We start from the raw sequence: 26,155 nt of genomic DNA on the forward strand, positions 1-26,155 counted from the left end.
CAATAGAACTGCTCAATACGCATTAAAAATGGTCAAATATTTGTTTATACACTCAAGCAAAAAATCTTTCATGAGCAGAACTCAAAGATGTAAAACTTTTTGTATGTACACAAAAGGCCTATTTCTCTCAAATATTGTTCATATATTTGTCTAAATCTGTGGTAGTCAGCACTTCTCCTTCGCTCATATAATGGACTTACTCATATAGCGCTTTACTACCTTCAAAGTTTAGTATCTTAGAACAAGAGTGGCAAACCCGCGGGTCTCGAGCCGCATGTGGCTCTTTGCCCGTTTTCATGCGGCTCTTATGAAGGCATGAAAGCATATCGAAGTTTAGTTCATTATGGTATTTGCGTGCACGCTTTGCATGAGTTCATTACAGTAGTGTGCGCTTTGCTTGAGTTTATTACGGTATTTTCGTTAGCATGCACATTGAATGAAAATAGCTCAAAGTTTCCCATTTGGATCGTGATCTTTCGAGACAATAATTTGTCAAATTCGCTCTCCAAATGGCAAGGAAAAAATGCACAGTTAAACAAAAATATGTGGATGAACACAGGACGTGTTTACCAGAGTGGGAGAGCGCATATTTTTTTGTTGAGCGAAACGGCAAGCCACTCTACCTTTTGTGTCAGGCGTCTTTATTGCATTTCAAAGCTTCAAATCTTCAGCGATACTTCAGCTCACTCCACGCCAACATCGACCTTGAATTTCCGAAAGAGACTGAACTTAGCAGTCACATAAATCTGGCTGAGCAAAGGTACTGTATGTGCGTGAGGAGGGAATGATGTTCATGTGTATGATGTGGCTCTTTGCAGTAACACAGCAAAAAAATGTGGTTCTTGATCTCTCAGTGGGTGGCCATCCCTGCCTTAGAACACTTCGACATGGTCATGGGAGGGCCAAGGATCGAAACAGCAACCTTCTGGTTAGTAGACGACCACTCTACCACATGAGGCATGCCGCCATACACCTCCCAGGTGTGGCATAGCAAGATGCTGATTAGACAGCTTGATTATTGAACAGATGTGCCACAGACTGGTCACAATAAAAAGCCACTCCAGAATGTGCAGTTTTACTGTTTTGACAACAAGAAATGAGCTGTCACTTCCCTTCAAAGCTTCAGCATAGGCCCACGTTTAATGTTTTCTTTCGGGGTAGAATTCCAGCGAATCCTTCATCCCCCTTTCTGCAACTAACAAAGTGTATCAATTTACAGTTTGCACAAATGAAGACAAAAGGTGTCAACAACCTGCCATATTGGTTGCAAACGCCTTTTTTATCATCATTCTTCGTATGTCTCTTGCGAAGAGTAAATGTGCAAGCAATGGCTATTTTCGGTTATGTCGACGTGAGTCAGCCAATCTCAGGGATGCGGACTTAAACAGTGTCCACTTTAAATTAATTGCCCTCTAGTTGAGGTTGTAAAGCTCCCAGGAAAGGTCTGCCGGACTCCACTGAGCCCTGCCCACTGACATTTGAGCTGCAAGCAAGTGGCATCACCGCACATTTCAGTGATGAAGACTAAAAAGTTCTCTTGCCAAGTCAAAAACGATCTTTGCTTCAATGGCAATACAGTATTTGCTGGACTCTTAAGAGAGCTCATTATCTCAATCCAGTGTGGACCGTGGTTTGGTATAGTGTCACGTCACTCATGCATGAAGGGACATGAAGGTGGATTGGTTTCATTGATTTTATTATTATTTTTTGCCAGAAGCAGGGAAGCATTGCAGTTTGGAGATGCCATACACACAGCATATGTTCCTTCTAACTTGACACTAAATCTGATCCTTGAGGAATGACCCCTTCACAAGTGCCAGACCCCGGTACAGTTACCAACTGGGTTGCATTTGTGTTGCTATGGTAGCGGCTATGTGACATTTGTATCAATTAAATACACAAGGAAAAGAGAAAAAAAAGGGGGAAGGGAAAAAAAAAAAGAAAAAAAAAGGAAAAAACTCTTTCTTTATTCATATTTAACTTACATATTCTTTTTTTTTTTTGGTCTTACTGTCATCTTTTATATATTAGTATCGTGATTATCACAGAAAACATGACATGGAACGCAGGAAGTGAATAACAAGTGTTGTAATAGATGTGGAATGTGGAGTAGTGGACGGGGAGTAGGATTAAATAAGCTTTGCTTCTCCCTACTCCTTTTGGACATGTGAAACTGTATTCCATTGTAACCTTCATGTTCAAATAAACTAAACCAAACCAAACCAAAACCAATTCATCCTCGCACATTCATGATTCAGCATTTATGGCCTGTAAGGTCATATTTCTCCTCTTGTTGAGAACAATTTTTTTACATTTTTGGGTAACGGGTTATTGTTTGCTTTATGCATAATTTTAGCTGTTTGAAAGTTTAAGTGTCAGCAAATTTTAAGAATTGTGATTTTAGGAATGAAGGGTTTGTATGTTCTCTATAAGCGGCATAATGGATTATCCTAACTGCCTGTATCATTGTTAGTGAGTGACGTGTACTTTTATAGTTATTACCACATAATAACCGCACAGTAAATTAGATATGGTAATATCAGCGCACAATAATGCGTGAGGAGTGATATTTGGTTATTGAGGCATTTCTTGCTGCTTTACGTTGTACAACCTAATGTGAGATTTCCAGTTCATATTATCATCTATAATGACCCCGAGAAATGTATTTTCGTTCACCCTGTCAATGTCCACTCCGTCAATTTGTATTTGCGCATGCGTATCCTTTTTGCACTTACCAAATAGCATTATTTTAGTTTTACTTAGGTTCAGAGATAGTCTGTTTTTAATCAAACGATCTTTTTAGTATAGTTAAATCATTTGTGATTTTTTTTATTAGCTCTTGTGTGCTATCTCCAGAACAGAATGCGTTTGTCTTGTCTGCAAATAATCCTAGCTTTAGGACTTACAGATGTCGAGATTGAACAGTTTTGGTCCCTGTATTGACCCCTGGGGTACGCCGCACAATATATTTAAACTATCGAAGGCTTTTGTTAAATCCATAAATACTGCAGCTGCAAACCTTCTGCGGTCCATAGCGTTGGTAATTTCCTCGGTAATTTCAGTTAGTGCCATGGAAGTTGAAATGTTAGCTCTGTGTCCGTATTGGCTGTCAGCGAGTAATTCATTCGTATTCATAAATTTGTCCAACCTGTTAATGAAAAGCTTTTCAATGATTTTAGAAAATTGTGGTAATAAAAGAAGTGGTCGGTAGTTTGTGAATTGATCTCGGTCTCCATTTTTGGAAATTGGTACTAATTTTGCTGTTTTAATTTTGTTTGGAAATATCCCAGTCTGGAATGATAAGTTACTGATGGATGGCAGTGGTTCTGCGATCTCATTAATAACTTTTTTTATCGTTTCCATTCCAATTTCGTTGCGGTTGGTTGATGATTTCGCTTTCCATTTGTTAACAATATCAGTGATTTCCTTTTTTGTCACATCAGTGGGGAAAATGGAATTGGGATTCCTGTGTATAATTTCATTCCCTTTCTCTACTGACAATAAATTTGGGATCTTTTCTTCCAGTTTTGGTCCAATATTTACAAAGTAGTTATTGAACCTTTCAACTACCTCATTCATATTATCATTTTTGGCATTTCCATCTATGAAATAATGAGGTAGTCTTTCTTACCATTCCTGTTTAGGATGCCCCATGTTGCTCTAGTGTTGTTGTGAATTCTTTTCTAGTGCTTGACTATAATAGTCATTCTTACTCATTCTTACAATATTTGTTACCTTATTTTCATATATTTTATATGTTTATTCTGCTTCTTTACTTTTTAAAATTACAAATCTTCTATATAGTGTTTTTCTTCTTACAGGCGTTTTACTTTTTTCATCCACAGCTGATTTCTCTTCATTTGCTTACTAGTTACTTCTCTCAATGAGCAGTGATTATTGTAGAACGTCTTGTAAATTTTAAGAAAGTTTTCAAATGCCTCATCCACATAATTTTCACTATACATGCGCTTCCATCTTTGTTTCTCCATATTTTTACTAAAATCGCTAATACTGCTTTCTGTGATCTTTGGAAAGTCCTGATATCTTCCATTTTTCTCTTATTATAGTTTTCATTGTAAATTGTAAACATTGATAAAAACACTTCAAAATATAATTTTTTGAAATATTTCAATTTCAGGTTACTAAAATGATATTATTTTTCCTCATAATAATATTATATTATTATTCTCATAAAATTATGATTTTTCTCATTAGAGTACAACGTTTTTCTCTTAGTATTTTGAATTATTCTTTTAAAATTAAAAAAAAATGTTTAGTTTTCTTGTTAAATTATATTTTTTAGAATGTGCCGCAGGCCTGTTCCAAAAGGTCAGACGAAAACCAAAACGTACAAAAAAACGTATAAAACGTGCAAAAACCAAAGTAATTTTTCCAAATAGGAGATAATGTCAAGCCAGTAACTGAGAGAAAGAAAGAAAGTCTTTTAAAAGACTGCAGTAAAAAGATCTGTTAAATCCCAGGAGGTTGCTGCTTTACTTGTTGGTGATTTGATCTGACAGCAGTAGTACAATTTCACGTGAGACATCTTTCCATCCCTCGCTCCTGCTTACAGCCCACAAGAATATTTTTTTCTTTTGTCTTTTAGTCCATATCTGCTACACTCCACATGACTGAGCAATGAGTGCCCTGGGAAACAGCTGCTTGGTCTACAAACATCTTGACAGACTATTTTGATCATCCATGCTACACATTCAGCCACACGTCTCGGCAAATAAAACTCACCGCACAATTTCTTATTTTTAATCACGCCCACAGTGTAGCTATTTTTTGCATGATTCTGGTACTATTACGTGATGTGTCGCTAAAACGGATAGGGTGGTCATATGAGGTTGCAGATTTACATCTATCAAGCGCAGAATCAAGCAGTTCAGTAACCAAACCAACAGAATATCTGCATTGGCACCACACATGAATACAGTGGATTCACGCACATTTGCGATTCAGCATTAACAGTCCTGCAAATTCACTGATTTCTTTCTCTGAATATAGGATGTTCTTTTTCTGCAGAAAAGACATCTCATTTACCCTAAGTGGGTAGTAATAATAATAAATGTGTGATGATAGAAGTAAAATTTATAGCACACGTGTATCACTGTTAAAAAAGCCCATCATTTTTTCATGTTAATGTTTTCCTGCTTCACTGATACGTTTTTTCGCACTTTGTTTGGCAGTCCTTGAACTCTGTGACTCCGATTTCATCTGCTCATAGGTCATCTTACATTATCATTCATTAGTGGTGAGTATCTATACATATACAGTACATCTGATACCGATCATCCATGAGTGAAATCGGCCGATACCGATCACATGGATTAATTATGCATTATTTATGATGAGTGCTATTGGCCAGGGGTGCTGTATAAGGGGGAAAAGTCAGACCAATTCCAAGGTCCCCTGACTGCCAGGGGGCCCAAAAATAGGTAATTACTAATAAAATAAGAATAAAATAAATAATTAATTGGGGGGGGATTTTTTTCCATGGGGCCCAGAATTCCTGGCTGCATCCCTGCTATTGGCTATATGATATGAAAAAAGGAAGCATAGAATCACCTTAATTAAGGCAAAACCATACAGTATTTTACTTACTTTTTCAAGAGAACATACACATCACTCCTGAAACTTACAGAGGATGAGGCTCCTTCTTTAAGGAGACTTTGGATGTGTGATCTAGCAGGATTTTCAGGTGGCATGTAGGTGGGCTCCAAGTGAGACAGCAGTCGACAAACCCGGTGTCTTCCACCACTGACAAAGACTGCGCATGTCGTCTGATAAATTCAATTATTTTTCGGATCATTTGCTTTTCCTTCTGTCTGTCACACACATACGGTGAGTGTTGTCCAATGTTTTGGCAGCGCTAGCAGCCCTTTGACTGGTGATCACACTGTGAGCCTCAAAAACTCACCATACTCCATCAAGTGTTTGTTCTTCAAATGCCTTATTAAATTAAAGCTTTTTAACGTGCTACCCCTGCGAGATATTTTTCATGGAATTTTCATGGTGTTGGCAGGTAAGTTCCACATGGCAGATATGTTTGTTTGGGTTTTGGCATGCCTACTCAGTGTGAAGGAAAGTGAGAAGCGGACGCTACCGAAGGCATTAGGGCACATGTGTGAAACTCATGCCATGGAGGGCCGAGACACTGCAGGTTTTCTCTCCAACCAGTTTCTTCAGCAGGTGATTTAATGGATGAGCTCCTTCCCTCAAACTGAAGGTGTTGATCATTAAAATCACCTGCTTTAGTAACTGGCTGGAAAGAAAATCTGCAGTGTCTCGGCCCTCCATGGCACGAGTTTGACACCCCTGCCTTAGGGCAAGACACTAAACTGCACGAGGGGATTGATACAGGCTGCAGGCTGTAATAGTACGAGCCACAGGTGATTGGCTTTTGTGATCGACATAGAAAGGCATCTATTGGCATATGCTGATCACGTGCGGGGGGGGCGTGTGTCAAAACCAGACATTTTTATGGCCGTATCAATTATTCTGCAATTACTTTCTGCCATTCGCTGATGGTCCTGGAATGTAACTCCCACAAAAAGCGGAGCCTTTTATTAGTAGCTTTTATTATTAGTAACTTTTCAATTTTTTCTCACCTCATTTTTGCTGTTGTTTTATTTGTGGCTTTATTGTTCAGTTGGATTTTTTCCAAAACCTCTTGGCGACTTATTTTCTCAAAGCCACTAGTGCAAATGTAGGGACTTTTCCTGGCATCATTGGAGACTTTCCTGGTATTTGTAGACTTAAAAGACCAAAAATGTGGTCAGCACCGATTCAAATATCAGTTTATGTAAGTTTACACTGCACAAGCTACTGTCACTCCACTACAAAAAGGTGGCTCTAAGTGCCGTTTTGTTCGCTAACGAATCATTACTAGGATCTAGTGCACATGATTAAAAGGTTTAAGATTTCATCTTGTTTTATTTATCATTTCAGTAACATTATGTTTGTAATCCAACAATAGTGTATTACAAACATAATGCTGGGGCAATAATGTTACCGAGATGATAAATAAAGCAGATTAAATCACAGTTTGGTTCTGTTATGTTGCCCCTGACTGGTCATATTTTTCTCACTAGCTATTTTTGTTATGATTGGTTATGGTTATGGTTTAATTTCTTTTGAACACGCATACAAGTTGCATTATAATACGTCATATGTCACAATTCCACATGTCCAAATGGAGTAGGAAGAAGCAAAGCTTATTCAAACCTACCCCCCATCCATTTCACATCAATTACACGACATTAATTCACAGTACATTAATTCAGCCCCTATATTTTAAATGTACTCTTTGCCAAGATACATAGGGAAATGATAAGGCAGTACAACAGTGTGGTCAAATAGGAGTCAAAGTCTGCAGTCACTGTCAATAAATTATATAGCAAACTTAAACAATAAGTATATAATACTAATAACTGATGAAAGGGTTAGTAGTTAAACAATGACAGAGTACAAACAATGTCTTCATAAAAAAAAAAAGAATTAGTAGCAAGTGCAAGAGTGGTTGGACACAACGTTGTATGTACACAGTAGTTCAGGATTCTGCTTCCTTGTACTTTGTAAACATCAGCTGCTTGTATTGTTTCATGAATTTGCTCATTTTAGTGCATTGTTTGAGTTCCTTACTCAGTCCGTTCCATAATTTTATTCCACATACTGATATGCTGGAGGTTTTTAGCGTTGTCCTCGCATTTAAGTCTTTTAAATGAAATTTTTCCGTAAGGTCATATTTCTCCTCTCTTGTTGAGAAGAACTGTATAATGTTCTTGGGTAACAGGTTATTGTTTGTTTTATGCATAATTTTAGCTGTTTAAAATTTACTAAATCAACAAGTTTTAATAATTGTGATTTTAGGAATAAAGGATTGGTATGTTCTCTATCAGCGGCATTATGGATTATCCTAACCGACCGTTTTTGTAGCACGGTTTTTGTCATTTATCTCTTCTCATGTCAGTGTTGTCCTGATTTCCCAATTCTTCTGCAAGGTTATCTAAAGCGTCCTTGTTAGAATATCTGAAAATTAAAAATGGTTGTTTTCATAGTTTTTGTAATTTCCATGTGAGGAAAATGTGAAAACTAAAATTCTAACCATATTACAGTGTGGGACACCAGGGGACACTGACTCTAGACCTTTGGAGGGTGAATCACTACCAAATATAATCAGTAATTACTAATAATAATGAGCAATTATCCAGCCGATCATCGGGATACAAACCAGTTCTGTTCCTAGACTGGGATGTAAGTCGGTATCATTCACACTGTACACATAAAGGACATAAATACACTAATAAAAACATTAGATCAATCATTACTCTTTATCCTTAATGATTCTCGCAAAAGTCGAGTAGTTGGGACCAAATGAGCGGCTGATATTGGTGAGCGTGCTTCCTCTCTCTGCGCTTCTTGTGATCATTTTCACTTCCCTGGTGATGGCTTTCCTTTTCTTTGATGCACTGCCGCTTGGGAGACATAATGAATTGTAAAAAAAAAACAACTAAAATGTGTTGTTAGTTTTCCTCAGTGCACGTTGTAACTAGTTCTCCGGAGTCTCGTGTTTACGGATCAAAATTACTTTTTTAATCGTTTTTAATCATTTTTGTGTTGATTTACGGGATCCTGTTTTAACTACGTAAACACTGAAACTTGGAACACTGTAAACAAAGGACTAGCTGGATTAAAGAAAACTAATTTCATTTTCATGAAACCACCATCCTGAGACAGGGAATACCCAATTCACTGATTGTTACTAATGGCAATCAGTGAAAGTGAAGGCATTTTGAAGGACGTTATGGTCCACATAGTAAAGTGGGTGTTATTCCTTACACAACCCAACTATATGTTTGCTTTTTTATGTGGAACGATTTCTTTGCAATATAACCTGAGACCATGGTAGAACTACACTACCTTCTAATTGGACATTGTTAGCAAATTAACAGGCTAATTTCTAGAGTGGCTGTCCACATCGTGAGCCACATTTCCACACAGTGCAGTGAACAGCTAGCATTTCCCTCCAGGCCTCCACTGAACTAAATCAATCAGCTCTGCTTTGTCAAGTAGGACTGAGAGAGAGAGAGAGGGAGCGAGAGATAGAGGAAATCTGATGGTCCGTTTTGTTATCCTAACCGATAAGAAGTCATATGTGCTTCAACTAAAAACATGGTGGATATACCATAGAGCAAGTGGAACACATTGAAGGCATTTATGATGTTTTTTTTGTTTGTTTGTAAAATAATATTAATTTGTGCCGAAGATGTGTAATGCTACTGTTCAAAATTTTATTCAATTTATTTTTAATTTAATTTTATTCAAAGAATTTACATTTTGCACTGTTGGATCTTAAAGGAGGTTATAAGTAGAGCTTCAAGATGAAAAAAGAAGAAATAGGAATGTTTTGAGTAAACAATTTATTGCAAACAAGCATTAAAGTGAAATAAGCTGTTTAAGTTTAAGACCACAGTCGTTGAAAGCCAAAATCTTGGCAAAAATGTGGATTCAATGTCATTTTCTGTCAGGTATTCACACAACTCTTGATGAGAAAGGCAAAAAAACTTTCTCTCTAAGAACTTGGTCGGATTGTTGAGCTGCATATTCAAGGCCTCTCGCAGCGCGCCATTGCTGCTGAGGTTGGACACAGTAAGACAGTCATTTGAAACTTCTTCAAAGATCCTGAGGGTTATGGAACAAAAAAGTCAAGTGGTAGACCCAAAAAAAAAGTCACCGGTCCTGAGCAGGAGGATCCAATTGGCTGACACCAGGTCCAAATGAAAGTTGTTACTGGCGCCGAGTGCAGTCCAATAACCAACAGACGACATCTGCGAGAGAAGGGTTTTAAGAACAAAAAACATCTTCAAAGGCCTTGTCTCTTTCAACGCCGCAAAATTCCCTGTTTGGAACTTGCGCGAGAGCACCAAACATGGGCATTGAAAGGTGGAAGAAAGTTTTATTCTTTGATGAGAAAAAAGCGCAACCTTAACGGTCCTGATGGCTTCCAACGTTACTGGCATGACAAGAAGATCCCACCTGAGATGTTTTCCACATGGCTCAGTGGCGGGGGCACCATCATGATCCGGGAAGCTTTTTCTTTCAATGGAACAATGACGTTTCAGGTTGTGCAGGGGCGTCAGACGGCGGATGGCTATGAGGAGATGTTGCAGGGGGTATCCCTCATGACTGAAGGCACATCGTCTGTGTGGTAATGACTGGGTTTTTCAACAGGAAAACACTGCTGTTCACAATGCCCGCCTGACAAAGGACTAATTTCACTCTTTTAAACCTTCCTGTGTGTTCCCCTGATCTAAATCCATCTGAGGACATTTGCAGATGGATGGCAAGGGAAAGCTTTACAAAAATGGACATCAGTTCTAGACAGTGGATGCCCTCTGTGAAGCCACCTTCACCGCCTGGAGCAACATTCCCACTAGCCTCCTGGAAAGACTGGCATCAAGCATGCCCAAACCAATTTTTGAGGTGATTTACAAGAATGGCAAAGCTACTCATTACTCAGTCCTTTTATGAAAATGGGTTTTTTTTAGCTATAGTTTTAAACTTTTGATCAGCTGTTTCACTTTAATTGTTGTTTAATGGTTGTTTGCAATAAATTGACAAGGAATTTGGGATCTTTTCTTCCAATTTTGGTCCAATATTTACAAAGTAATTATTAAAGCTTTCAACTACCTTGTTCATATTATCATTTTTGGCATTTCCCTCTGTGAAATAATCTGCTTTCTTTGTACCATTCCTGATAATACTGTTTAGGATTTAGGTTTTACTTCTTGTGTAGTAATTGACTGTAATATTCTTTATTACACACTCTCAAAATGTTTGTTGACTTATTTTTACATATCTTATAAGTTATTTCTGCTTCTTTAGTTTTTTTAATTATAAATCTGAGGTTTTGTACTTACAACCATTTTGCAATCCTTTTGTCATCCAAGGCTGATTCCTCTTCTTTTGCTTATTAGATTCTTCTCTCAGTGGACAGAACTTCATATACGTAAATGTTAATAAAGTTTTCATATGCCTTATCTACATCATTGTCACTATACACGCACTCCCATCTTTTGTTTTTTCAGATCTTTCTTGTACTTTATTGAACACTACACATTTGTGGCAACACCTAAAAGTAAATCTCAGTCACTAAAGTTCCTTATTTTAATTTGGTAGTCTTCTGCTTCTTTGCGTTGAATCGTATTTTGGGTATTACAGTATAAGAATTTAGGTTCATGTACATTATATATTCTGTGTATATCAATGCTCTTTTTTTCATTTTTTGGCCAATAATCAATGTATCGGATATTGGCGTTTTGCAGCCCCCAATATCAGTATCGGCCCCAAAAATCCCATATCCCTGGTGCTAGCAGTTTTTACAACGCACAGAAAAGAGAAAGACGTGTGTTCATGTGTCACATAAGGATTGTGGATGATGGGCAAAATTTTGGAATGACATGAAGACACGTCATTGTCTTTTCTGCGCATTCTAGAGATATAAAAGCAGATTAAAAAAAGAGGCAACTAAGAATACATGTAATGGGACACACCTATTCCGCCTGGAAAGCCTTCTGAAAAATCTCCAAATGCCGCCGACAAAGCTCCATTTACATAATGTGACCTTTATATTACCCAAGCTACAACTTTATTACTATTTTTATTAACATTGTTATGCCAAAGAACTACGTTACTCTGTGTAGTGACACCTCGCCACACCACACCGGCTAGCTGTTTAGCAACCAGCTTCACCACACACTAGCTCAGAGCGCCGCGCCTCAGGCCACCCCCAAAGGGTAATGATACCTATTGGAGCTGCCGCCACTGCTACAGTGTTTTTTGTTTTTGAGTTTGGAAAAGTTAGGTATGTTGCTATGTGAAATCAGTGTGTCCAGGAAGGAAGTTCCGGTAATGCTTAAAATGATCAAAATAGAGCAAAATACAATATAAGTAGTACATGTTATCATGAATGTACCTGTTACTACATGGTCACAGCATGTACATAAAATGATAAAACATTGGAGGTTTTTGGAGGTGTTTTAATTAGCTGTTTTTATATCTTTAAAACACACAGAAAAGACAAAGACGTGTGATCATATCTCACGTAAGGATGATTGATGATTCTTGCATTCTTGCAAATTTGCCACATGGGCCCTTTGTACAAAAGTAGGATTCAGACTAGGGCTGAGCCAGATGCTCGTTTTAGATGAGTATCCATTACGGATAATGCATTATTGCCGAGTACGAGCATGAAACGAGCACAGCTTGTCATTGTCGTACTCATGCTGAAGGAAAATCCTCATTGGGTAACTACTTATGTATTCACCCGTCACGCTCGACCGCCCCTCCCTACACAGACTTGCTACAGGCTGCAGCCGCAGAGGAGCGGTGCCTCACTCTTTCACACACAGACAGTGGCTTGACTCCAGCTCACGTTGCTCGAATTAGTACTCAGTTTTCTTCATCTCGCCTCTATTTTGGTTTGGATTGTATTTCAAGTTAGTTGATAAACTTGTTTCGTAACGTAAAGTGAGGTTGGAGATCAAACATGTCCATTCCGTTGAATTTTGTTTATAATGACGTGTTAAAGTGTGTTAAAGTGAGGAGATTTGTTGAAGTGAGAACATCAGAGACAAGATCTCAGTGTTTGACCTTTACAGCAAAGCACTGAACGTGACAAGACGCTCATGAGAAGTCTCTGCCGAGCACATCACACACTGCTGGCGCTGGATTTCTCTTTTCAAATGTCACAGCTGCCCACAATCTTGATTTGGAAATGTGTGTGTTTGTGTGTGTGGAAATTCTGAGGTATTTGTTTACGCTTAAGGAATTTTTCATAGAGAATGTTCTGACATACTCAACACGGGCATGTCATATGAAGTCATGATTTATTTGAACCGTTCGTTTTGCAGGGTGGAATGATTGTTCAATATACATATTTTATTATTTTTCAAAACAATGGGAATGCTTGTGACCATCAGCGTTTACTGGGGCGGTTCGCAATAGAGTGTGAAGCTTCCTGGATGAGACTCAGCACCTTCAAATCTGAGGCCATGTTTCTCAGTCGGAAAAGGGTGGATTGCACCCTTCGGGTTGGGAGTGAGGTCTTACCCAAGGTGGAGGATTTCACATATCTTTGGGTCTTCTTCACGAGTAAGGGAAGGCTAGAGCGTGAGGTCGACAGGTGGGTCGGCGCAGCATCTACAGTAATGCGGTCGCTGTAGTTTCTGGAGTCACCCCAAGAGATAGGGTGAGGATCTTGGTCATCCGGGAGGGGCTCAGAGTAGAGCCGCTTCTCTTTCACATCGAGAGGAGACAGTTGAGGTGGCTCGGGCATCTAGTCCAAATGCCTCCCGGATTCCTCTCTGGTAAGGTGTTTCGGGCATGCCCAGCCCGGAGAAGGCCCCGGGGCAGACCTAGAGGGATTAATAATCTGGAGGGATTATGTCTCACAGCTGGCCTGTGGAAGAGGAGGGAAGAGGAGGGAGGGAAGTCTGGTCTTCCCTACTGAGACTGCTGCCCCCGCGATCCGGACTCGGATAAGCAGAAGAAAATGAAATGGAATGGAATAGGGGTGTGATTTCTTTGTATTTCTTGATTTCTAGAAATGCTGGCTTTTCAATAGGGGTGTCAGCATTAGTAGTTCCAGTTTATAGTTGAATAATGCCAGCACACTGTTTTTGTCTTTTGTCTTTTTTGTCTTATCAACTTGTCTATTTATGTCAGACCTGTCCAGCTGTACTTTAATACTTATAATTAATAAACCATTTATGATTAAAAAAAACAATATTATAAACATATTTAAGGACAAATCTTTGTTTTTCTTAGTTATTAGTATCAGCATTTTAGCTTTATCCACTTTTGCTGGCTTTTTGTTAATTTTATTTCTCCAATGAGCCACGTTGCACAGATGGCCCTAGGGCTGCCAGGCGGTGATGGAGGAGTGGAGCTCCACTACCGCTTGCCTGCGCGGCAGATACTTAACATTTATCTGTTTGAATTTAATTACCGAAAGATGCAGGACGCAAGAAACACTTGCTGTCTTTCACTTTTAGTGCCACCCCTACTTGCTTAATGTAGCGACCATGTTGCTAAACTGTCAGCATGGATCTCTTTTATGTATTCAGTGTGTTATGAAGTGAGTTGGTCGCCACAGTACCTTTATTAATGAAGAAAGACACCCACTTAACCCTTCATTTTTCAATACATTGTTACCGATGCGCCTGACTTTCATTTCTGCTACTAACGTGGGGCATTGAAACCGCAAAAAAACAGCCACACATCACTCGTTGACGCTGTTGCTGGGAACACGGAGGCAGGTTGGATTGCAAAGTTTTAGTATGCATAAAGCTATTAATGTGCGGCACTGCCACTTCCATTTTACATGTGTTATTATTCATGGTAGTTGACAATCGTCGAGACAACTTTTCTCCAAACAAAACATTTCATCAAGTTTTAATCTCTCTCATGACACCCCTAATTGATAAAGTAAGATGATCCAGATGGAATCGGAGTCATGGTGTAGAAGTTACAGAAGTTTCATTTTTGCATCTCACACCGTTCAAGGACGGCTGAACAAAGTGCAGAATCCCAACACTTGAAGAAAAACATTCTCAGTGAAACATAACAAAGACTTAAATGTGACACTTGTGGGCTTTTTTTAACAGTGGCACATGTTTGCTGTACACTTTACGTGTATTATCATGTATTTATAAATGATTACTGACTTATGGTGAATCACGTGTTTTCTGCAGAAATAACAAACTATTTTTTGGGGGAAAAAACAAAAACTTTTTTTTAACCAAAAATCTGCAAATTTGTGGGTGGATTTGTTTGCAGTGAATGCTGAATCGCTATTGTATTGGCAGTTTAAAAGTCCACCTTTGTCACGTTCTGTTAGGTACGTTGTGGGTGTTTGCTTTGTCTTGTTTCTTTGTGCATAAGTGTGCCTTGATTTGCTCCTATTCCTTGTCCTGACCCTTGTGTTTCTTCCAATCAGCTGTCTCTACCCTCTCTTGTCTCGTCCAGGTGTGCATTGTTGTGTAATTTTAATTTTAATTTTCTGTCTTGCCTTTGTCTTGTCATCATTTGTTGATTGTGGTGAGTGTGCTCCATAATATTCTTTGTTTTGTGGCTCCTCACATGCTTTTTGTGATTTGGACTTCTCAAACTGAAGCTTTGTATTTTCGTATTTTTATATCCTGAGTTACCAAGTCCTTTGCATTAAACTTGTTGTGACCAACACTCCACAGTGGCCTTTATTGCTTCCCTGCAGTTGGGTCCACCACGCCTTGGCCCCACATCCATACAGTGACAACCTTTAATTCCTGGTTACCAGTAATTAGTTCTTGTCCCAAACATACGGACTGAACCGAGCCAACCGTTAAAAAGAACTTCCAGCGGCATACACTTACTAACCGGTGGAGATCCCTGTTTGAACTTTCAGTGCCCTGAAGAGTGTGCATTCAATCAGTGCAGCTTGTGTTAGACTGGGTGTGAAAGCCTGAGGGCTGACACTGAACTTGCTGGGGATGCAGATATTCTAAGGCAAGAAAACACATATGCTCATTCATGTGTTAATGTAAGCAAAAATATTGGTTTATGTTTTACATGCAACCACAGCTAGCAGTCTTTTTATTTCTTTTGCTCATTTGTTTAATAAATTATTTATTTAATCAATTTTGCAGAGCTGCTGGAAATGTGAATATTTCTTGGAGATCAATAATGTATCTATTTATCTATCTGTCTGTCTGTCTGTCTATACAAATACAAATCAAAATGTGTATAAATAAATGTCATATACAGTAATCACGGTTAATTGGTTCCAGACCCAACTGTGATAAGTGAATTTCCGTGAAGTAGGGTTTGTTATTTATAAATGGAATATTTTTGTAGTTAGAGCATAGAAAACCTGTTCACAACCTTCTAAATATGGGTTATAACATTATTAGAGCCCTCTAGACATGAAATAACACCCCCATAGTCACCTTTACACTGCTACTACCCAATATAGTGGACATAAGAGAAAATAAGACATACTATATACTCACACGTTAGCATTCGAAGAGTTCCTTGTTCCTTTTTTTTTACTTCTTGTTCTGTACAGTACTTCCTGCGATGGCTATTGTCTCATCAATGTAACATTGCTGACACCTAGTGACCAGTGTAGAATACTACATATCATCACATCTTTGAATGCGTCTTCTGAGTGCCTTATATTTGTATTTTACATAATTTAGTCATTTTTATGCTTTGAAGTTTGCTTCAATATGCATATTTTTGACTAGTAATACGCCGTATTCAACCATGAAACGATGATTTATTAATTAATATATTTTTAAAATATTGTAATAGAGTAAATGAAATAATTTTAACGCTGCAACAGTGCAAGGTCACTGTCATTGTTAAATTCATGAGAAACAGTCGAGAGCTGCAAGGTGCTGAGTCAAAAAAAGGTTGGGAAAAATCTAATTGTGGACCTAAAATCCTATCCCGGTGTAAAGCCCCAGGAAGTAATTCTGCTTGGACATGTACTGGGTTACGAAAGAACAGACATGCCATGTCTGGCAGATTACTTCAGGTTTAGTAGGAGGGAGGAGACAAAATCCAGTTTGTTCAAAAAAACCTGCCAGCTAGCAGGTTAGCTTCATGGAGTAAGTCACCATGCTAATTGGGAGTGTAACGATTCATTCACTACACTGATGCATCGATTTATATTCCTACTACATCGATCTGGGTTCTCAAGTTTCCATTCAGGACGACATATGTATCGATCTAACATTGTTTAAGAGGTAATCAATCGATTGACTCAATACAAGGAAATAACGCATTGGATTTAAGCACGGCAGACTTTATATGGATGTATGTTTTTTTAGCACTTTTAATGATAAAGACGTTTAACGTTGCTCGATTCAGTGTGACGTCATTGTCTTGCAGGTATGTGGTGGTCATGGGAGTTGTAGTGGACCTGTGAAACACAGTTGATTTGCTGCTCTGTCACACCTTGACGATTTAGCCAGCGCATGCCTGAGGTGATCATTTTGATGGCATACATTGAACTGTCGAGGTTTTTTTCAATTTTAGGCGTATACATAGCGTATTCATAACGAGTTTGACGTCTACATGACGTATTAGTAACTTATATAGAACGTTTCTATAACTTATAGACAACGTATACCAACGAATGCGTAGCGTGTTGTCGGCGTTCACAACTTACACCCAAAACCAGTCTAACTTATGCAAACCGCACGGCAGCATATGGCCGACGATCACGTGCCGTAGCCTATAAAAAGGCTGCCACTTGATGACTCACCTCACCAGACATCGCAGTGTCAACATCACCATCATGCCGAAGAAAATTTCGAAGACCGCTGCCAAGAAGTATCAGGGCAGTAACGGAGGCCGAGGGCGAGGACGTGGACGTAAGAAGGATCCATCATCACCTACAGCCTCCCACTCTCACTCTGACGGAGATGACGCAGGTTCTAACGCCTCTTCCCCTCCTGCTGGTTCTATTCCCAGTGTCACAGTGCCCTCTACTGGTCAAGCATGAAGCAGTATAAATATGGAGTTCCTACAAGGCATAGCATAATGTACTGTATCTGCAAACACAACAGCCTCCATCTCCTCTCAGCCAACGCTTGCCAAGAAGACACAGTTTTGTCTCAAGATATGTTGACGTATTACGACTTGTGTGTAACTTACAAATAACGTGTGTGAACGGGTGTCAACGATCGCATAATTTATTGCCCGTGTATTCGGGACGTATGAGTCATACGTTGACATACGTTGAAAAGTTTTGTGCATGCACAACATTTTTGGACGACTTGGACATACTACGACGTATGCTGGCGTGCTTCCGTGTGCTCTTAACTTATACAAAACTTCCCCATAAATTATTCGACGTACGCCAGCGTATTGGCCAAATTTTTCATACGTTGGCGTAAGCTGGCTAAATAGTACTTCGAAGTACTTCGAATTCATGCACAACTCCTGCCACAACACATTGCCCCATGACATTGCTAAAGATATGGTCCTTGTTGCAACAGTGGAAAAAAAACTGATTTCAAAACCTGGTGAAAACAATGGACTCGCGATGTCCAGCGAGCTTCGCAGTCACAATTATTTAGCACGACAAGCTCTACCACAAATGTACAAGGAAGTTAGACAGACGGTTGCTAAGCCTGAAGGAGTTGACAGGTTGGTGGTCCAACATGCTTGTGTCTTCTAAAAATGTTTACCTAAAAATACTACTGTTCAATTCAAAGTATTTTTGAGTTCATGACATATTAAAATTTCCTCTTAAACCAGGCACTCCTTCATATTTTGTTCTATTGTGCTTTTCTTATTAGCTGAGGATTTGAGCAGAGCTAAAGGTTTGTTATAAAAATGATTATATTTGACTTTTTCTACATTTATTTCAAAAAGAGAACGGCCTACTTTATTTTAGCGGCTATTTTTAGATAAGATTTTTTTAATGTGCATCTTGCATGAAGCTTTAAAACTAAAAAAAAAACATCCTCATGTTATGTTATAAAAATGATTATATTTGACTTTTTCTACATTTATTTCAAAAAGAGAACGGCCTACTTTATTTTAGCGGCTATTTTTAGATAAGATTTTTTTAATGTGCATCTTGCATGAAGCTTTAAAACTTTAAAAAAAAACATCCTCATGTTATGTATTTATTTTAATAAAACAACTTGACACGCATGATTTTGTCTAAACTAAATCAGGAAGGGGAAGGACTGCTACAGGAGGAAACTGGAGAAGCGGCTGGAGCAGAATAATGCCAGGGAAGTCTGGAGAGGCCTGCAGACCATCACAGGCCATGGTAAAGTAGTGGGGAGAGACCAAGCCAGTGGGGACAAGATCTGGGCAGATGAACTCAATCTGTTTTTCAACAGATTTGAGTCTGCCCCCCCTCTCTCCCCTACCAACTCACCACTCTTCACCCCCACATCCCCATCCCAGCCATCCTCTACCCCCTCTCCATAACTGATGATCAGGTGAGGAGGCAGCTGAAGAAGATCAAGGCAAGGAAGGCCCCGGGACCGGACGGCATCAGCCCGAGAATCCTCAAGGACTGTGCTGACCAGCTCTGTGGAGTTCTCAGACACTTGTTCAATCTCAGCCTGAGCCTGGAGAAAGTCCCGGCCCTGTGGAAGACCTCCTGTGTGGTCCCGATACCAAAGACACCGCGTCCCAAGGAGCCTAACCACTTCAGGCCTGTTTCCTTGACCGCTCACCTGATAAAGACCATGGAGAGGATTATCCTGCAGCACCTGCGACCCCTGGTGGGCACTCAGCTGGACCCCCTCCAGTTTGCTTACCGGCCTCGGATCGGAGTGGTCGGCAGTGATCTACCTGCTGCACAGATCCCTGCTACACCTGGAGGACAGCGGGAGCGCTGTGAGGATCATGTTTTTTGACTTCTCCAGTGCCTTTAACACCATCCAGCCGTCACTACTCAGAGTGAAGATGGAGAGTGTGGGAGTAGACCAACACCTGACTACATGGGTTATAGACTACCTCACCAACAGACCACAGTATGCGAGGCTCCGTCACTGTGTGTCTGACATGGTACTCTGCAGCACAGGTGCCCCTCAGGGTACGGTGCTCTCCCCTTTCCTCTTCACCCTCTACACCTCGGACTTCACACACAACTCCACACAGTGTCACATCCAGAAGTTCTCCGATGACACAGCCATCGTGGGTTGTGTTTTAGAGGGGAACGATCTGGAATACAGGACGGTCATCAGGGACTTTGTCAGCTGGAGTGCGCTTAACCAGCTGCAACTCAACACCAGCAAGACAAAGGAGATGATCATTAACTTCCAGAGGAAAACATCTCATTTCACACCGGTGAACATCCAGGGAGCGGACATAGAGTTGGTAGACAGCTACAAATTCCTGGGTGTTCACCTTAACAACAAACTGGACTGGTCCGTCAACACCCACGCCCTCTACAAGAAGGGCCAGAGTCGCCTCCACCTGCTGAGGAGACTGAGGTCCTTTGGTGTGTGCAGGACTCTCTTACGGACCTTTTATGACTCTGTGGTGGCCTCAGCCATCTTCTATGCTGTGGGCTGCTGGAGAGGGGGCAGCACGGACAGGGACAGGAGCAGGATCAATAGGCTGATCAGGACAGCGAGCTCTGTCCTGGACGGTCCTCTGGATTCCGTGGAGGAAGTGGGGGAGAGAAGGATGTTGGCTAAGCTGACATCCATCATGGACAACACCTCTCACCCCCTACATGACACTGTGGTTTCCCTTAGCAGCTCCTTCAGCAGCAGACTGTTACACCCACGGTGTAAAAAGGTCCTTCATACCGACCGCTGTCAGGCTGTACAACACCTGCACCACCTGAACCATGTTGTAGTCACTATGTATTCTTTACACGGTACTCTTTACTTGCATATCTTGCTTGCTGCTGTAACAAGTGAATTTCCCCGCTGTGAAGTACAAATACAAATACAATACAAATAAACTCACTTTCACAATTTGAAGTAGATGTTGGTGGGTTCCAATGGCTGCAGTTATCTCATTTCTGATGGATTCGTTGGTTCTATGTGCTGTGCACGGGACCCTCAAGATGTGACGGTAGCATTTCATCTCAAAAGCCTCAATCTTCCTTTCTAAGATTGCTTTCCAGCTTTCACATCCATAGAGTAAGGTGGAGACTACAAAACGAAGGAGGTGGACTTTTGTACACGTGCAATGTTGCTGCTCTTGTTGATCCCGGTTGTTTGCATCAGAGCCTGTAGTGCTCGGGCCGCTCTTGTTCTGATCTCTTTGTCAGACTTCCCATCTGCTGTACTGGTAGCACCAAGATACTTAACGTTTTCAACTTCCTGAGGTAATTTTCCTCCCATTGAAACTCCTTGGCTTGTGTGTCAGGTGCATTCCCCATTGTCATGGTTTTGCTGTTTTCCGTGCTTATTTGCATTCCATAGGCCTTTCCCACATCATCTGGTCTTGTTGTTAAATCACTTCGTTCTTCTCACGATCCAGCAGGCAAACGGAGACATTGAAACGGAGATTACATATTTTTCTTCCACCAATTGACACTGTTCCTTCAAAGCCTTCTAGAGCATCCATCATAATTTGTTCCAGAAAAAGATGAAAGAGATATGGGGATAGTAGACAGCCCTGTTGGACACCAACTGTTCTGAATTGCTCACTGAGATTGTTGTTTGCAAAAACTACACTTGCAGCCTTGTTCTACAGAGATCTGATAGTGGCTGTGATTTGTGAGCTTATGTTGTGTTTCTTCAGTATAGCCGATAGTGCTTAATGTCAAACACGGTCGAAGGCCTTCTTAAAGTTGATGAAGTTGTTTTGTAATATCCTTATGATGGCTGATGTATTCTTCGCTCAGGATTCTTATATTAAAGATTTGTTCAAGTGGTGCTTCTTCCAGCACAGAATCTGGCTTGTTCTTATGCGAGAATGGCTTCAGCTTGAGGTCTGAGGTGATTCAGAAGGATGTGAAGAAGTACCATGTTTGGATGACTAATGAGGCTAATGGTGCGGTAATTATTACAGGGGCAGCATGGCTCAGGTGGTGGTTTAAGAAGGCCTGATTACGATTGCTCCCAGGTGTGGGCAGGTGGCTTCACCCCGGCAGGCCCAGCAGTGCACTGCAAAAGAGAGCAGATAGGTGGCAGCATAGCAGCTCCAGCAGACAATGAAAATCAGTGGGGTAAACGCATTCCCTATTAGTGGGTGAACAACGCTTGGTAAATTCTGCGTCACAATGATCATCGGTTACATTCCAAAACTTAACAACCACTTGACCCCAGGTTCCTGTGTTGTTCTCTTTTTGGAACCATCCATTTTCTTTGGCTTCTTCGGGTCTGGTGGCAGCAGTTCCAGACTGCATCCTCGTGATGTGGAGAAGCAGTGGCTCTACACAGAGGTCCTCCTGGATGAATGAGCTCTTCACCTTATCTCTAAGGGTGTTCCTGCCACCTTATGGATGAAACACATTTCATCCGCCTGTATCGTACTCTTTCGGTCACGACCCAAAGCTTGTGACTGGTAAATTGAGAGCTTTGCCTTCTGTCTTAGCTCTCTCTTCGCCATGACAGTCCGGTACAGTAACCGCAATGCGCTAGCTTTAAGTTTACTACTTCCTTCTTTACTCATCCATATCCATGTCTTTCCAGTGCATGTGCCATCCGTTGTCCCCACCGCTTCAACTGTACACCGTGAAGCTGAGCATCAGCTACCCAAGAAAAGTCACACCAACAACCTGATATATAACCCTCGTGGGGTTCCCAGCTCTCACAGCACGTTACCTCGAAGCGATGCTGCTGCCAGCAGTCGGGAGAGCGAGCTGGCAAACCTGCTAATGCAGCACTCCGAGGTGGAGCGGAAGAAGGGAGTGTTTCTGGATCACCTGAGACAGAAGTACCCACATCATGCCGACATTATCATCGGACATCAGGAACACATGAAGGAGCAGGTAAGGCTGTATGATTATCAGACAAGACTTTAGATACATTCTGTTCTGTTTCATTGTTACTGTAGATGTGAAAATGTACATATCTTTACTAATGAAGAAATAAAGATGCTCGTTCACTGAGTTTTAGTGGTAGAGGATGGATACCTTTGGAAGTGTTAGCTTTGAGGCACTGCTAACTTTGTTACATTAGTGTTATTATTCATGACATACGCTGGTCTTGGATGGTGTGCTTCTTTTCTCCATTGAAGTGCTTGTGCATTGAATTGTCTTCTATTTTCCTAAAAGCGGCTTGGTTGAGCTTTTAGCTGACGTTCCTGCAGTGCGATTCAGCAGACATGTTTGTTAGGCGCACTGTTTGGCTGTGTGAAAACTTATCTACCAACACATGCCACAAAAAATACCTCTTGATGACAGCTTTAATTTAATACGGCATTTGAAGAACAAACGCTTGACGGGGTATGGTGAGTTTTTGAGCCTCACAGTATCATTATCAGGCAAATGGCAGCTAATGCAGCCAAAGCACTGGCCCAGAAGATGACCAGGCCTTTGTCGGCGGTGGAAGACACCGGGTTCGCCAAGTGCTCTCTTTTGAAGCCTACCAACTACAGTGTATGTGCTACCTGCCAGTCCTGCCATAATCCATGTTATCGGTATCTGCCCATTTCTCTCATGGATGATCGGTATCAGAATCTGCAGTGTAAAACCCTAATGTATATACATGTATACTGTTACACCCCTAGGTCCTGATCTACAAAGATCCCAAATAACGAGCGCTAAAGATAGATAGAAAGATACTTTATTCATCTCAAAGACAAATTCCCCTTTCCAGCAGCTCTGCAAAAAATGTCGTAATAAACTTAAACACTAACACTAACACACTAACACTAAAAACACAAAAAATAAAAAAACACTAAAAATAAAACAAACAAAGCAAGATAGGAGAGATAAGAAAAATAAGAAAGTAGAATAATAATAAATTAATTAAGGCGGAACAGATCACTTCAAATTTGTAGTGCAGTAATAAATGACACGTTGGGGTGTAGCGAGATTAAAACGTGACAAGGTTTCCCATTTGGAGAAAATCTGTATCGTGCGAGACAGAAGTCAGTCAGACTGTGAACTATGGCATCAATACTATGAATAATAATAGAGTAATACGGAAGTGGAAGTGTGCAAGGCATTATTGGAAGCGCTTTAAGTGCTTTAGGCACACCTTGCAATCCAACCCACCTTGGTGTTCCCAGCGTCGCCGTCAGCGAGTGACGTGTTGCTGTTTTTTCCATCAGCTGCTTGCTACTCGTTGATGTCCAAGCAGAATATGTAGTAATTCTACATTTGACCAGTTTTACTTAAATGTTTGTCAGCTCAACCCATGTAGATGTTCTGATTTGTATGCACCCTTAATCACCGAGCGATTCTATTGACGCTCATTGCATTTGGCTAAGCGCCAACTTTCATGTACCGGCGAACACCGTTTCAGTTTCATGGCACACCTCATGGTCAACATGCTAACCACTAGACCACCGTGCGCCCCCAGATCAGAACAATTACAAACTATTTGTTTTGTCACCTACAGGATCACACAAAGCTGAGATGTGGGCTTTAAGTGTATTTACCTGCATGGTGGTAATAATATACTATTCTTGAATGCCATTCTAATGAGGTGTTTGGGCACTGTCACTGCTCAGACATAGTGGAAGCAGGAATTCTGTTGTGCCATAATGTGGAGAATTATGACTGTTGTGCTGGTTGGACTGGTATTGCCAGCATTATTTGCTGAGGTGGAGGTTTGTTTTAAGAGGTGATGCAGCTCATTCAGACATTCAACCTGCACAAACATATTGTTCAGGCACAGCCCACTGGAGACGAGAGAAAATAAACATTTTAAACTGTTTCTGTTACTATTGCTGTCTTTTTTGACCCGTGTCTAAAATCAGCCAAAATCCCCTCAATGTAATGATTTATCATGCAATTAGTTTCAAAAATTTGACTGCGCTGAGAAGCTTTACACTCAGCTGCAAACCTCCCCAGTAAACCCTGAAGGTCACAGCTTGATGAGGCCATCAGGAACACCTTCCATCCACTTTCCATCTAGAGCCTATCCCAGGAGGTGGGGTACACCCTGGACTGGTCGCCAGCCAGTCACAGGGCAAACAGGCATTCAGGCTGACCACTCGGCCATCAGGAACACATTATCTGAGATGAGACCTTAAGGGTCCTAAGTGGACACCCTCGATGCCTTGACTGCACCTAGAAATTTTGTCCATAAAATTATGAACAGAACCATTGACGAAGGGCATCCTTGGCATAGGCTAACATTCATTGTGAACAGGCTTGACTTAGTGCTGGCAATGCGAACCAGGCTCATGCTCCGGTTGTACAAGCACCGAACGGCACATGAACCTCTTACTCCCGAAGCATTCCCCAGAGGACACCTCAAGGGACATGGCACGGTCAAATGCCTCTTCCAAGTCCTCAAAACACATACAGTATAGACTGGTTGGGCAAACTCCCATTCACACTTGGAAGGGTGTAGAACTGGTCCAGGTGAAAACCATATTTCACGTCCTGTCACTATTTGTTCGATCTGTTGTCTTAAACCACTATTGGCAACATACAGTATTTTTGCTTGGTGTGGTTCTTATTTTTTTGGTTGCGAAAAAATTATTTTGAGCTGGCGATAGACTTTGCAGATTTTGTTTCAGTTTTTATTCAATTATGTGTTGTTCATTTTAACCATTGCTTCTTTATTAAAGGTTTATTCAAGTTCAGGTGTGAAAAATATTTTAACATTTACTGTAATAATAATAATAAAAACGATGATAATAATAATAACAACAACAACAACAACAACAACAACAACAACAACAACAACAACAACAACAACAATAATAATAATAATAATAATAATAATAATAAAAACCCCAGAAATAAGTGTTGTTCTTTTAGTGTATTTTTATTATATTTTATATTATTGTACATAATTATTCATAACTGACTTGCTGGAAGTGACATTTTTAACATGCCATAACGTGGAGAATTCTGACAGTTGTGCTCGTCAGACTGGTCCAGTCAGCATTATTTGCTGAGGTGGAGTTTTGTTGTACAAGGGAGGAGGTGGGGTTTATTAGGGAGGTAGTGTGGTTTACCAGTGCATCTGGTTCAGACACACAGCCCACACAAACATACTACAACCCACGATAGCACTACGACGAGAGAAAATAAAGGATTGAATCTCATGACAATGTGAGGTGGAAGCTAAAAGTTGAAAATGATGTCACATTTCTCAACAGGTAAGCGTTTGAAAGTGAACCAAAGAAGTTTTGTATAACCTTTTAGGGGCTTATATCAATGCTGTTGTACCTCGTTAGTAACATGCAGTAGTTATGACACAGTGAACAATAGATAGATAGTTTAGCTGACTTTTGGACAGAGAAATCCTGTTGAAGAATCCACATGTGGTTTGGCTATTTTTGAATGGAGTTGATGAGTGTTTGCATAGAAAGTAGCTTTACTGGGGCCACTTTTGTCTGTCTTTCTTGTGACAAAAGTCAATTTATCTCCACTAATATTCACGATCATATTTACATTCATCAGTGTGGGATGTGTCCTATAAAGCTCTGTGCTTGACGAGAACGCAGTAAGTCTCTAAATGACTTATAGGAAATATTTTGGAGTGCT

At 40.4% G+C, this 26,155-nt stretch overlaps 1 protein-coding gene across 1 annotated transcript in view; it reads left to right on the forward strand.

Annotated features, from left to right (window-relative positions):
- LOC129177325 (sickle tail protein-like) overlaps positions 1 to 26,155 on the forward strand; it is a 64,106-nt gene that overhangs the window by 4,451 nt on the left and 33,500 nt on the right. The window contains exon 2 of the mRNA XM_054768308.1: positions 22,176 to 22,474. Coding sequence (XP_054624283.1) covers positions 22,176 to 22,474 — 299 coding nt within the window. The remainder of the gene's footprint in view (positions 1 to 22,175; positions 22,475 to 26,155) is intronic.

The sequence above is a fragment of the Dunckerocampus dactyliophorus genome, chromosome 2 (assembly GCF_027744805.1).
Source record: "Dunckerocampus dactyliophorus isolate RoL2022-P2 chromosome 2, RoL_Ddac_1.1, whole genome shotgun sequence".
In the NCBI taxonomy this organism is placed as follows: Eukaryota; Metazoa; Chordata; class Actinopteri; order Syngnathiformes; family Syngnathidae; genus Dunckerocampus; species Dunckerocampus dactyliophorus.